Source organism: Macaca thibetana, chromosome 11 (assembly GCF_024542745.1).
Source record: "Macaca thibetana thibetana isolate TM-01 chromosome 11, ASM2454274v1, whole genome shotgun sequence".
Lineage (NCBI taxonomy): Eukaryota > Metazoa > Chordata > Mammalia > Primates > Cercopithecidae > Macaca > Macaca thibetana.
The window spans coordinates 47,434,228-47,448,437 of record NC_065588.1 but is presented as its reverse complement, the minus strand read 5'-3'; the positions used below and the strand labels follow the sequence as shown (position 1 = coordinate 47,448,437).

Sequence of the window (14,210 nt, the reverse complement as noted above, 5' to 3'; positions counted from 1 at the left end):
TAAAGTGTCCAGCAAGGAGATCAACTTCAAATCAGTTTCGGCAAAACTTCCATCCCATCAGAAGGTTCTATTCCAACCAATTAAATCCCCACTTGTTAGGTTACGTCAGTCTTGTAAAAGGAGACTCAGCAAAATGATTAGAGTATGCATGAGTCATTTCCATCAACAGGTTTCAAGCAGTCTTTACTTGGGTTTAAAAACAGTGCTTCATGCATTTACAGTACGTTATTACAGAACTATAAGTCACTGATGCACACACAAAAGCTAAACCCAACTTACTAACTCGATGCAGACCTCTCCTGATCTCCCCAGGCTGGGCAATAATTAGTACCTTACAGGTGTGATCCATGGCCCAAAGAAGGCAGCCACTGTCAGTTACAGTTGGATTGCTGCATCACAGTGGAGGCAGCAAAGCGCTGAAGATCCACAGGGGGTGTAATACAGCCCGGAAAAGACAATGGAGAGTGAAGGCTAGAAACATTGAGGAAGGGGTCAAGAACCACTTGTACTTCCTGTTATCTTTTCCAATAGAATATTCCTGCAAGTTACCCATCAAAAAAAAGTCAAGGTGTTCAAAGGGTTTGAAAAACAAGTGGTTAGCCCATGCCAGTGAGGGGGACAAAGAACAACTGGATTTTTGGTCATATCAGAAAGGACGGAGGGAAACACTGAAGTACATGCATGGACATGAGTGCTCTGGCCAAAGAAATGCTGTTCTCGCCAGCCACAAATTCTCTACCAGCAACAACAAAAACCCACAGATGTAAGTAACATGGAAGTGGATCAGTCCTTAGCCAAATAAGGATTCCCACTTGGGGCAAAAGCGGACTTCCCAGGACATGAACTGAACACATCACAGTAAAAGCCCAGTAAAGGCTGCTGCCAGTTCCAGCTATTAGTAATTATGAGGGGGACGGGATGACACCTCACATGGGCCACCCCTGACAAGAGGGTGTGTTTCAGTTCTAGCTGTGAAGGGAATGTCTGCAGTTCCCACGTGTGCCATGCTGTGAAGCCCATGGCCCCTGCTCCTCTCTCTCCCTCCCACACACTTAACAGTGCACACAGACTTCGCTGGCAAGTGCTGTTTGTTCCTGCACTGCGGTACTATGCGACTGCAGGACAACGCCATCCGCTCCATGGTTCACTCAGCGCCTTGTCCCAAGGTAGTTGGTGGAGAGCAGGACCACGTTGTGCAGCAAGAGAGACAGCTCAGTTTCTGAAAACACCACAGTGTTAGTGGTTTGGCTTGGGAACACTCTGCCTTATAACTGCCTTGTTATATATGGCTTGAGCCTGGAGGCAGGAAGCCAAGTACAGGGAGGGGCGGAATGAAGAAGCTATTTTTCTCAAAGTTCCCCTTCTTTGTTTCAGCCCCTGCATGCATGCCTTCCTTTCCTTCTACTATATATTCATATCAACTCATCCTCTATTTCTCATGTGACTGCAGTAGAAACTTCAGAGATGGTAATGGTACTAAACACCAGTCACCTTGGGATTGTTCTAGTAGAAGTTGCTGCTCTACGGACATTTCTCAGCTTCAAGATTAGGAGGCCTACCCTAACATCCAAAGGCCCAGACCACATCAAGACCCACCCTAAACAAGGAGCCAATAAGCCTAATACATACCCTCATATGCTTTGTGTTTGGTCAGTAGACTGTTTTTGTTTTGAGTTTGAATGCCTTTAGACCAGTACTTCTCAACAGGGACAGTCCTGCCTCTCTCCTCCCCACCCCCAGGACATGTGGCAATGTCTGGAGACATTTTTGGTTGTGACAGCTGCGGGTGAAGGGGTGCTACTGGCATCTAGTGGAGAGAGGCTAGAGATACTGCTATAATAAATACCTATAAGAACAGGATATGCCGGGCATGGTGGCTCACACCAGTAATCCCAACACTTTGGGAGGCCGAGGCCAGCGGATCACCTGAGGTCAGGAGTTTGAGACCAGCCTGACCAACATGGAGAAACCCAGTCTCTACTAAAAAAAAAAAAAAAAAAAAAAACGAGGCCGGGCGCAGTGGCTCAAGCCTGTAATCCCAGCACTTTGGGAGGCCGAGACGGGCGGATCACGAGGTCAGGAGATCGAGACCATCCTGGCTAACAAGGTGAAACCCCGTCTCTACTAAAAAATACAAAAAACTAGCCGGGGGAAGTGGCGGGCGCCTGTAGTCCCAGCTACTCGGGAGGCTGAGGCAGGAGAATGGCGTGAACCCGAGAGGAGGAGCTTGCAGTGAGCTGAGATCCGGCCACTGCACTCCAGCCTGGGTGACACAGCAAGACTCCGTCTCAAAAAAAAAAAAAAAAAAAAAAAACGAAATTAGCTGGGCGTGGTGGTGCATGCCTGTAATCCCAGCTACTCGGGAGGCTGAGACGGGAGAATCAATTGAACCCAGGAGGCGGAGGTTACAGTGAGCTGAGATTGCACCATTGCACTCCAGCCTGGGCAACAAGAGTAAAACTCTGTCTCAAAAAAAAAAAAAAAAAAAAAAAAAAAGCACAGGATATCCCCCCACAAGAAAGTGCCGAGGTTGGAAAATTGATTCACACTAGCATGCATTCACTCGTATGTTCCCACATCCCCACTACTCCCTCTTCTCTTATGGCCTACTTCATTACCTGCCGGGCATGCAGCAGGCATGTGAGTTTGTGCCCTTTCAATCAGTATGTCTCACAGTACTCCATAATTAACTCCAAAATGACCTCAGAATTATAAAAGTGGCTTAGATTTTACTGGTATAACCACAGAAATGTGTTTTACCTTTCAGGCTGCAGGAAATCTGCAGCCATTCTCCCAGCCAAGTTCGACACCTATCTTCACCAATATGTGTAGAATTCAGGCCACGGAGATAACAAGCCTATACCGCTCAGAAGAGAAATGGTCTTTAATAATCAGAGTGATTATGCCAAGGAAATGGAAATCCACAAACAATCCTAAATCTCCTTTAAATAAGTTACAATCTCCCTGGGCACGGTGGCTCACGCCTGTAATCCCAGCACTTTGGGAGGCCGAGGTAGGCAGATCACAAGGTCAGGAGTTTGAGACCAGCCTGGCCAATATGGTGAAACCCCGTCTCCACTAAAAAATACAAAAATTAGCCAGGCGTGGTGGTGCACACCTGTAGTCCCAGCTACACGGGAGGCTGAGGCAGCAGAATCACTGCAACCTGGGAGGCGGAGGCTGCAGCGAGCCAAGATCATGCCACTGCACTCCAGCCTGGGCAACAGAGCGAGACTCTGTCTCAAAAAAAAAAAAAAAGTTACAATCTTATTCCCACAAGAAGCCTTTCCTCATGGCAATTTGAAAACTAGTGATGGACAAGATGACAAGCAAAGAGTCCTATATAATCTAAAATAGTAGGTCTAAACTGCAGTATCCTTGCTTTCTGAAGTGCTAGAAGAAATACAAACCAAAATTACTGTGGGCAATTCCTTCCCCCTAGCTAAGTTTATTGAGAAAAAAGACACAGAAATGAGATGAGAAGCTGGGTGCAGTGCCTCATGCCTGTAATCCCAACACTTTGAATGGCTAAGGCAGGAGGATCACTTGAGCCCAGGAGTTCAAGACCAGCCTGGGCAACACAGTGAGACCCTGTCTCTACAAAAATAAAAAATAATTTTATTTGTTTTTTTTTGAGACAGAGTCTCACTCTGTCACCCAGTGCAATCTTGGCTCACTGCAATCCACCTCCTGGGTTCAAGCAATTCTCATGTCTCAGCCTCCCAAGTAGCTGGGATTACAGGCATGTGCCACCACTCCTGGCTAATTAAAAAATAATTTTTAAAAAGGTCGGGCACAGTGGTTCACGGTTGTATTCCCAGCACTTTGGGAGGCCAAGATGGGAGGACTGCTTGAGGCTAGGAGTTCAAGACCAGCTTGGTCAACATAGCGAGACCCCATCTCTACTAAAAAATAAACAAACAGGTTGGGTGCAGTAGCTCATATCTGTAGTCTCAGCACTTTGGGTGGATGGATCACTTGAGGCCAGGGGTTTAAGACCAGTCTGGCAAACATGGTGAAACCATCTCTACTAAAAATACAAAAAAATAGCTGGGCGTGGTGGCGCACACCACACCTGTAATCCAGCTACTTGGGAGGCTGAAGTGGGAGAATCACTGGAACCGGGAGGCAGAGGTTGCAGTGAGCCAAGACTGTGCCACTGTACTCTATCTAGCCTGGGCAACAGAATCAGACCCTGTCTCAAAATAAATAAATAAAAATCATAAATAGATAAATGAAGTGAGAGAATAAACAAGTTGGGTTCCATGTAACAAACAAGACAAGGAGCCCCTGTAAATCTCTGGCCTGCTGTAGGCTGGAAAGCACACCAAGGGTTGAGGGTTGATGTTGCAATCAAGCTCTTACCGATTTTACTTCCTGAGCAGTCAGCTGGCCAATCCCCAGCTTTGCCAAAGCCTTGTCCAGTTGGTGAATCACAGTTGTACGAGTCTTCAAACGATGTCTCAACAAGGGAGGAGGCAGGTAAGATGTGAGAAGCATGGCCCGGCTCAAGGCTTTCTGTAACACAACCACATAGGAGGGGAAAGGCAAATAGTATGAGCTCAAGCAAACATCTGAAACATGGTGATGCTACGGAAAAGAGAAGCCCTCAAAGTGCTCACCACGTGCAAAGCCTGGAGTTGGTTCACGCCCAGAGGATGGTTAGAGAAACACTCTCTCAAAGCCAAGATATCATGTATTGCTGGGTGGGTACCACGCTGTATCTTGGAAGAGGTAAGAGATTGGTAGATGTTAGGAAAGTCCTAACTACCCCTCTCACCTAGTTTTAGTGCACACACACATTTGTAGGAAGGGTTAACTGCAGGAATACCTTGGTGCACAGATCTGTCAGATGCCACCGGAGTCCTGCATCAGAAATGAGAGGGATGACCTTTTCTAAATAACTAATAATTTCTGGGTGGGATTGCTTCCGGAAAGCATGATAGATATCTAAGAAATCAGTTTGTTGTTTTGGGGTCCAGAAATGCCTGATCAGTAGTTGCCTGGGAAACAGGTACCTGAAAGGAGAAAGAATCACAAACTCACTTGCTGAAACTGGCTTCTTTCAGAGGAAGCCAAAGAAAGCATTTGGTAGACATGAATACTAGGAAGAAGAGATGAAGACATTCTTTCCGTACCTCAGTGTTCTTTTTCTTTTTTAATTTTTTTTTTTTAAGAGACAGGGTCCCCTGTCACCGAGGCTAGAGTGCAGTGGCATGATCACAGCTCACTGCAGACTCAATCTCCTAGACTAGGCAATCGTCCCACCACAGCCTACTGAGTAGCTGGGACCACAGGCACAGGCCACCATGCCTGGCTAAGTTTCTAATTTTTTTGCAGAGACGAGGTCTTGCTATATTGCCCAGGGTGGTCTCGAACTCCTAGCCTCAAGCAATCTTCCTGCCTCAGTCTCCCAAAATGCCGGGATTACTGGTGAGAGCCACCATAGTCAGTCCTTTTTCTTAAGTGATTCTCAGACCAAAGTTTATAAGATACACTGAAGCACAATTTCAAGCAACATTACTGAAATGTGATGTGAAAGGAAGGACTAGCAGAATAGCCTGCCATGCAGCAATCAGACATAATGACTCTTTTTGAACTAAAACATGTGAAGAGCATACTTTGGACAGAGTTGCAGACTGACCTGGACACTGTATGTGATGTTGACAATCTAACTATAGCACAGTCCTTATGTGGACACAGTATGTAAAAGGCAATCGATTTGTTGTTGTTGTTGTTTTGAGACAAAGTCTCACTCTGTCACCCAAGCTGGGCTGCAGTGGTGCGATCTCTGTCTCCTGGGCTGAAGTGATTCTACCGCTTCAGCCTCCCGAGTAGCTGGGATTACAAGCGTGTGCCACCAAGCCCAGCTAATATTTTGTATTTTTAGTAGAGACGGGGTTTCACTGTGTTAGCCAGGATGGTCTCGATCTCCTGACCTCATTATCTGCCCGCCTCAGCCTCCCAAAGTGCTGGGATTACAGGCGTGCACCTGGCCACGATTTGTTTTTTAATTCATTTATCTACATGTTTGGTGGTTTTAAAACATGACCTCAAATTCTCTGGCACTCATCTTATGGACAGCTGAGGTCTACATCCTCCCCTTTTTTCATTCTAGGTGACTGATTCAATCTTAGGACAGAGCAGCAGTGAGTCTATGTGACTTTCAAGACAAGGTTATAAAGTCATGTAGATTCTTACTCACTAGTAGAATCCCTCACTCTTGGAGCCCTGAGCTCCCAAGTTAGAAGTCCCACTACCCTGAGACTGCCATACTGAAGAAGCCACATCTGGGCACTCTGGTTCACAGTTCTAGCCATGTAGCCATCCCTGCCAGGGCACCAGACATAAGAGTGATCTTGGACCTTCCAGACTAGTCCATTCAGCAGCTAAATATCACTAAGGGACCTCTGTCAACCCTACATGGAAGACAGAAATCAACCGCCCACCTGAGCACTGCCCTAATTCTGGACCTACAAAATCATGAAAATGATTTATACTATTGTTTTATGCTATTAAGCTTTGAGGTTATTTGTTATACAGCAATAGATAATGAATGACATGCAAGATCACAGTTTAGAAATGTCATTTTTGGATATGAAGTAATAAAAATATGTTATCAGAATACAAAATGTACTTTTTTTTCTAAAGAAATTAGTCTAAAAGTGCTCTCTCTCGGGGATTGAGTTGTTGCCTCTAGGGATGATGGAGAAGGTCACTATCTCTTTCACATGACTCAGGGCAGCTAAGAGACAGGGAGAGTCTAGGCCATCTACACTTCTAGATGTGATGTATTCCAGTAACCAAGGTCTTCCTAAGTGGCTTTTATGAACCCTGGAATAATGAGAAGATTGGAGCAGAAGTTTGATAACCTCTACCTAGCTTCTGAAATGAAAAGTTCTGTTTAAAGTAATTATTAATTTTAAAAAATTGATACATCTTCAAGATGTTGGGGAGATGGAAGTCTATACTCACATTAGCAAGAAGACCAGGTAGTTGGCAAAAGGTGGAATGGAAATAATACCTAGGAAAAGACACTTGGTGACGTCTTGGCGGAACTAAGCAGAAATAAACACAGATGCAGTTTTAACCCAAATAAGTTAATACAACAGACAATCCCTCCACCCCACTGTACAGTAAACTTCTGTTACAGCCCAGAAAAAGGACCAAATTTATTTCTTTTTCTTTTTGAGACGGAGTCTTGCTCTGTCACCCAGGCTGGAGGGCAGTGGTGTGATCCCAGCTCACTGCAACCTCTGCCTCCTGGGTTCAAGTGATCCTCCTGCCTCAGTCAGCTGAGTAGCTGAGATTATAGGCATGAGCACCACTCCAGGCTAACTTTTGTATTTTTAGTTGAGACAGTATTTCACCATGTTGGACAAGCTGGTATCAATCTCCTGACCTCCAGCGATCTGTCCGCCTTGGCCTCCCAAAGTGCTAGGATGACAGGCATGAGCCACTGCATGTGGTCCCCAACTTTATTTCTGTTTACTTCTGGATAGTTAGTTCCTTGAGGACAAAACCTCTGACTTATCTACTTTTGTATCCCAAATAATGTCTAGTACAGAGCCTGACATTATACCAAATCCTTCAGTGAATTCTTCCTGATCTGCGGAATGGGTCCTAGATTCTTATTCTCAGCTTCAAAACGACCCATCAAGTCACCACCAAATACTACTTTCATGCTGCCCTTTGGATCTTTGCAGACCATTTTTTTTTTTTTTTTTTTTTGAGATGGAGTTTTGCTCTTATCACCCAGGCTGGAGTACAGTGGCATGATCTTTGCTCACTGCAACCTCCACCTCCCAGGTTCAAGCAATTCTTCTGCCTCAGCCTCCCGAGTAGCTGGGACTACAGACGCCCGCCACCATGCCCAGCTAATTTTTGTATTTTTAGTAGAGACGGGGTTTCACCATGTTGGCCAGGCTGGTCTCAAACTCCTGATCTCAGGTGATCTGCCCACCTCAGTCTCTCAAAATGCTGTGATTACAGGCGTGAGCCACCGTGTCTGACTGCCCTTGAGGACTTTTTTTTGTTGAGACAGTCTTGCCCTGTCGCCCAGGCTGGAGTGCAATGGCCTGATCTTGGCTCACTGCAACCTCCGCCTCCAAGGTTCAAACAATTCTCCTGCCTCAGCCTCCCGAGTAGCTGGGATTACAGGCGCCCACCACCACACCCAGCTAATTTTTGTACTTTTAGTAGAGACGGGGTTTCACTATGTTGGCCAGGCTGGTCTTGAACTCCCAACCTCGTGATCTGCCTGCCTCAGCCTCCCAAAGTGCTGGGATTACAGGCGTTAGCCACCGCACCTGGCCCCCTTGCAGACTTTTATATGTTCAGAAACTAATTAGATTTTAGTGTTTACAACTTTCATTCAGAAAGTGTGCCAGAAATTCTGTGGAGCTCTTGCTATGGAGGGCTACAACTCTGGATGAACCCAATTCTTACAAATGATCTGATGCCTCATTCAGTTCAGTATTTTGTTCTCATGGCAAAGGGTAAAAGCTTGATCAGTGGTGAACAACAAATGAAAGAAAAAACCTTGAGATCTTGATTAAATATAATTACCTCACCATGAACTTCTGGATATCTGCCCCTGGCCCATACCTGTCTCAAATGCTCCATCTCCCGGTATGGAAGTTGATGAAACTTTATATTGTGCTTCCACATATTTGTCTTTATTCTTCTAGCCTTTTTGGCATCAGCCCATAACATCTGCAATCCTGCCTCATTAAAGTAGAGGACAGAGTGTGATGTCATCCCAGTTTAAATCTTAACCACAGCTTCCTACTCCATGTTCAATCACATGCAAACACTCTCACCCCTCCCCAACAATATTCAAAGCTTTAAACTAGGTAACTTGAAACTCTTGAGGTCAACCCGAATCTCTTTTCTCAACCTCTTCTCCCCTAGCACATCGCCTCTCTTCTAGCTAAGTTTGGCTTCTATAATCTGCTATGGGATGGTCTCCCTCTTCTGTTTCATTGGTCACTCCTTTTGAAAAATCAAGCTCCCTAACTTCAGAAGGTCTTGCTAAATTAACCCTATGTATTCCCCAGCCACGTTTCTGGAACTTTTTTTTTCTTTTTTTTTTTTTTTTGAGATGGAATCTCACTCTGTTGCCCAGGCTGGAGTGCAGTGGTACAATTTCGGCCCACTGCAACCTCCACCTCCCAGGTTTATGCAATTCTCCTGCCTCAGCTTCCCAAGTAGTTGGGATTACAGGTGTGTGCCACCACGCCTGGCTAATTTTTGCATTTTTAGTAGAGATGGGGTTTCACCATGTGGACAGGCTGGTCTCGAACTCCTGACCTCAAGCAATCCACCTGCCTTGGCCTCCCAAAGTGCAGGGATTACAGGTGTGAGTCACTGCGCCCGGCCTGGAACACCTTTTTTTTTTTTTTGAGACGGAGTCTTGCTCTGTCGCCCAGGCTGGAGTGCAGTGGTGCAATCTCGGCTCACTGCAACCTCCGCCTCCTGAGTTCAAGAAATTCCCCTGCCTCAGTCTCCCAAGTAGCAGGGATTATAGGTGCCCGTCACCATACCTGGCTAATTTTTGTATTTTTAGTAGAGACAGGGTTTCACCATGTTGGCCAGGATGGTCTCAAACTCCTGACCTCATGATCTGCCCACCTTGGCCTCCCAAAGTGCTGGGATTAAGGCGTGAGCCACCATGCCCAGCCTAGAACACTTTTAAAAGTAGTTTAGTTCAATATATTTCTATGATTACATTTTAAATCTTCATTCTATGAAAATTCTTGCATCTATTTTTTTTTTCTTTTTTTTTTTTTTTTTTGAGACGGAGTCTCGCTCTGCCGCCCAGGCTGGAGTGCAGTGGCCGGATCTCAGCTCACTGCAGGCTCCGCCTCCCGGGTTCACGCAATTCTCCTGCCTCAGCCTCCCGAGTAGCTGGGACTACAGGCGCCCGCCACCTCGCCCGGCTAGTTTTTTTTTTTTTGTATTTTTTAGTAGAGACGGGGTTTCACCGTGTCAGCCAGGATGGTCTCGATCTCCTGACCTCGTGATCCGCCCGCCTCGGCCTCCCAAAGTGCTGGGATTACAGGCTTGAGCCACTGCGCCCGGCTATTTTTTTTTTCTTTGAGATGAAGTTTCGCTCTTGTTGCCCAGGCTGGAGTGCAATGGCACGATCTCAGCTCAGCGCAACCTCTGCCTCCCAGGTTCAAGTGATTCTTCTGCCTCAGCCTCCCTAGTAGCTGGGATTACAGACATGTGCCACCACGCCCAGCTAATTTTGTATTTTTAGTAGAGGCAAGGTTTCTCCACGTTGGTCAGGCTGGTCTCAAACTCCCGACCTCAGGTGATCTGCCCACCTCGGCCTCCCAACGTGCTGGGATTACAGGCATGAGCCACTGCGCCCGGCCTCTTGCATCTATTTTTTAAATGCTTTCATATTTATCAATGATTTACATGTCATTATATGATGTATCGATTGTCTTCAAAATAATACATAAGGCAAGTATATAAATGAAGATTGGCAGCCATGAGTTATGATAATGAAGTGAGGTGAATACATGGAAGTTCGTTACACTATTCTCTCTACCTTTGTGTATGTTTAAAAATTTCCATAATAGTTGGCCGGCACGGTGGCTCACGCCTGTAATCCCAGCACTTCAGGAGGCCAAGGCAGGTGGATCACGCAGTCAGGAGTTTGAGACCAGCCTGGCCAATATGATGAAACCCCGTCTCTACTAAAAATACAAAAATTAGCCAGGTGTGGTGGCAGGTGCCTGTATTCCCAGCTACTTGGGAGGCTGAGGCAGGAGAATTGCTTGAACCTGGGAGGCAGAGGTTGCAGTGAACCGAGATCATGCCATTGCACTCCAGCCTGGGTGACAGGGTGAGACTCTCAAAAAATAATAAATAAATAATAAAAGGTTTAAAAACAAATACAAATGCTTTCATCCCTTTTTCTCATTTGATCCTATTTATCTACACGAGAACAGAAAAAGCAGCCAATTTTATCTCTACTTTACATATTAAGGATAAGTAATTTTTCAAGTCCATGAAGCTAGTAATAATTATGATAATGTTCAGATTTGGCAATGTAGTTTATTATAATGTTATGATAGAAGCATAGAGCATACTATAGGTTTGGTGCAAAAGCAATTGTGGTTTTTGCCACTGAAAGACAAAAGCCTCAATTATTTTGCACCAACCTATAATATTGTTACCTAACATTTAGATGAAAATAACCTAACATTTATTTGGCACTTACTAGGGATCAGGACCTGTTCTACATACTTTACATGTATCAATTTTTAAAATCTTTTTTTTTTTTTTTTTTTTTTTTTTTTTTTTTTTTTGAGACGGAGTCTCGCTATGTCGCCCAGGGTGGAGTGCAGTGGCCGGATCTCAGCTCACTGCAAGCTCCGCCTCCCGGGTTTTTACGCCATTCTCCTGCCTCAGCCTCCCGAGTAGCCGGGACTACAGGCGCCCACCACCTCGCCCGGCTAGTTTTTTGTATTTTTTAGTAGAGACGGGGTTTCACCGTGTTAGCCAGGATGGTCTCGAACTCCTGACCTCGTGATCCGCCCGTCTCGGCCTCCCAAAGTGCTGGGATTACAGGCTTGAGCCACCGCGCCTGGCCAATTTTTAAAATCTTCACAACCATGTGATAAATAGGTAGGTTCCATTACTCCCATTTTTCACATAAGAAAACCAAGAGATTAATTAATTAGTCCAATCACACAGTGATGAGCAGGGATTTGAATCAGGCAATCTGGCTCCAGAGTAGACACTTGACACGATACATATTATCTCCTAGTAACTAAGGATCTCTGATTTGAACCAAAACATTTGGAAACCAAGTATTATGAAGTGCTACTGCCACTACAACATACTACCTAATATAGATTCGTAACAAGGGTTAGACCTCATTTTCCTATGGGTAAGTCAACTGATAAATCACAGGGCAGGTCTGTACAGCCACAGATCCCTGCCCTGTGCAGGACAAAAATTTTTTACCATAGCCAGGTGTGTGGTTAAGAAAGTACGAGAACATACCTATATTCTCCCTCCCTCATGTTGCTGTCATAAGTTGTTTCTCGTAACATCTTTCTAGAAACATTTTCAAGAAGTGCTAATTTATAAGAATTAGCTTAAGGCGCAGTCATTTATGAAATATAAGATATCTCGGCTCACATCCCCATAGCAGAACCTGCAAATGATCTTATTCATGCTAACTCTTTGACCCTGCCCAAAAGCTGATTCAGGAATTTCTATGTAGTTTCGTTTTACCTTTCATGAAGATTGTGTACAGGACATAGAAGCGGGGGAAATGACGACCCAAGAAACGATGGTATTTCCCATTAATTGCTTTTGTCTTGGTTACCACGTAAGACATCAAGTTCTTCACATCTGCCTTTGGAGAAAGGTGAAGCTTTGAAGACCTACAAGGAAGATCAAAAAGACTATCTGGGAACCAGTCCTAGAAGCTCCCTCACGCCTTGAGTCCCTAATGTAAAGCAGAAGTCTCGGAGAATGTATCCCAAGCTTGACACTTCTGAAATCCAAGGACGGTCTTGGGGTCAAGAAGAGATAGGCATTCAGACTGTGAAACACAAATCAGGCAAAGGCCAGGCAGGAAACGAACTCAGGGCATGACTCTGGAGAAAATGTAATGCCTGTGGGACAATTTGAACTGCAGGCTAAGTCAGAGAGAGGTGGAATCAAGATAGTAGCGGTAAAACCTGAGCCGAAAAAGTGAGGCTGAAAGATGAGCTCAGGACACGCGGGGAGAGCAGACAATATGGGGCACTGAGAGTAGAGAGGGTCAGGAAGCCAGGTCACTAGTGGGGATTGGAGTTTGAATCTTGAGCAGAAGAATAAAAATTCCTGGGCCAAGGCGTGGAACTCTGAGAATTGAGAGACAGAATGCAAGCAAGGTTGAGACACTGAAAGAACCTGAACGTCAAAAATGCTTTTCTTGCTACAGGACCCTCACCGAGGGGCCCCCCAAGCCAGGCCAGAGCGACCAAGTTGCAGCCTCCGGGTGAAAAAATGTCCAGGGGTGACTGCCGAACCCCACACAGCCAACCGAGCCCAGCACACCCTGGAGAGCGCCATCTTCACAGCAAGGGAAGCGGAAGAGAAGAGGTTGTCTTTGGGTCAAAGTTAACTGTACGCTGCCTTCGTTCAAAGACGCATGCGTCTTTTCTGAGCGCTGATTGGTAGCCACAGCCTGCTTGGCTCCGGCACAAGCCAGGAAAGGGAAGGACTCAAAGACTAAGTGCGGAAGGAGGGTCAGGATTGGACACAGCAGTACTTCCCGGTTTAAAGGCGCCGGAAACAGGGTGTCCCAGAGGGAGAGAGTTCTTATGCCACTGGTGTGGGTTTGCGTTGCGGAGGATACGGAGGATACCCTCTCCTTGAAGGGCCCGGTGACCCTCCGCGATTCCCTAGGGCCTCAGGGCTTCCTAGCGCCGCCCTTGTCTTCTGCCTAGACTCGGGGCGTCTGTGCCTCGACTGTTAGGTACCAGATTTCAGTTTGCCAGTGCCTAGGCCATGGCGCCTCCTGGTGGCTTGGAGGACCCGCGGCACGCTCTAATGGTGGCGGCGTGGATAGGCCGGAACTGTCCACTTTCCAGTCACAGTCTGGTGGCGAAGGTTGGAGGCCTGGGAGCGGCCCCTGTGCGGACTAAGTACACTTTTTCCTTTATTTGTCGTTTCCAGAACTAAGTTTGTGGGAAAATGGTTTTCGTTAAGCACCTACCGAAGACCAAGCTCTGTCTCAACTTAAATGTTACTTTTCTGAGAGGATTTCTGTGATCACCCAATCTGACATAGTGCCGGCAAAAAGGACACGTTTCACACTTATTCTCATGTTACTCTTTTTTGTTTCGTTTTGTGTTTTTGAGACGGAGTTTTGCTCTGTTGCCCAGGCTGGAGTGCAGTGGCGCGATCTCGGCTCACTGCTGCCTCCGCCTCCCGGGTTGAAGCGATTCTCCCACCTCAGCCTCCCGTGTATCTGGATTACAGGCACGTGGCACCAGGCATGGCTAATTTTTGTATTTTTAGTAGAGACGGGGTCTTACTATGTTGGTCAGGCTGGGCTTGAACTCCTGGCCTCAAGTAATCCGCCAACCTTGGCCTCCCAAAGTACTGGGATTACAGGCGTGAGCCACTGCACCCGGCCTTGTATTTTCTTTATAGCATCTATCACTTACAGTGTTCATATATTTGTGTCCTTG

General features: G+C 46.1%; 2 protein-coding genes across 6 annotated transcripts in view; both read right to left on the bottom strand.

The window, feature by feature from the left end:
• Positions 1-14,210, bottom strand: part of DAZAP2 (DAZ associated protein 2) — a 426,196-nt gene that overhangs the window by 189,203 nt on the left and 222,783 nt on the right. The gene's annotated exons all lie outside the window — the stretch shown is intronic.
• On the bottom strand, positions 154-13,144 carry LETMD1 (LETM1 domain containing 1). Of its 5 annotated transcripts, XM_050748779.1 has the most exons (9): positions 12,965-13,144; positions 12,259-12,410; positions 8,608-8,723; positions 6,976-7,058; positions 4,832-5,018; positions 4,623-4,724; positions 4,366-4,518; positions 2,761-2,857; positions 154-1,219 (listed from the first exon to the last, which is right to left on the bottom strand). In XM_050748779.1, exons 1-9 carry the CDS (start codon positions 13,084-13,086, stop codon positions 1,149-1,151), a joined length of 1,083 nt encoding a protein of 360 aa, XP_050604736.1. In that variant the 5' UTR covers positions 13,087-13,144; the 3' UTR covers positions 154-1,148. The 5 variants fall into 5 exon arrangements, with proteins under 5 accessions (XP_050604736.1, XP_050604737.1, XP_050604740.1 ...); XM_050748780.1 differs by lacking the exon at positions 8,608-8,723 and having other exon boundaries at positions 6,976-7,024; positions 12,965-13,116; XM_050748783.1 differs by lacking the exons at positions 4,832-5,018; positions 8,608-8,723 and having other exon boundaries at positions 12,965-13,108.

Bases quoted from the DNA above. Each gene is read 5' to 3' on its own strand.
- LETMD1 (XM_050748779.1), bottom strand. From the start codon at position 13,086: ATGGCGCTCTCCAGGGTGTGCTGGGCTCGGTTGGCTGTGTGGGGTTCG. The intron at 12,411-12,964 runs GTGAGGGTCCTG...TCTTCCTTGTAG, and splicing joins CTGGCTTGGGGGGCCCCTCG to GTCTTCAAAGCTTCACCTTT. The intron at 4,519-4,622 runs GTGAGCACTTTG...GTTGTGTTACAG, and splicing joins AACTCCAGGCTTTGCACGTG to AAAGCCTTGAGCCGGGCCAT.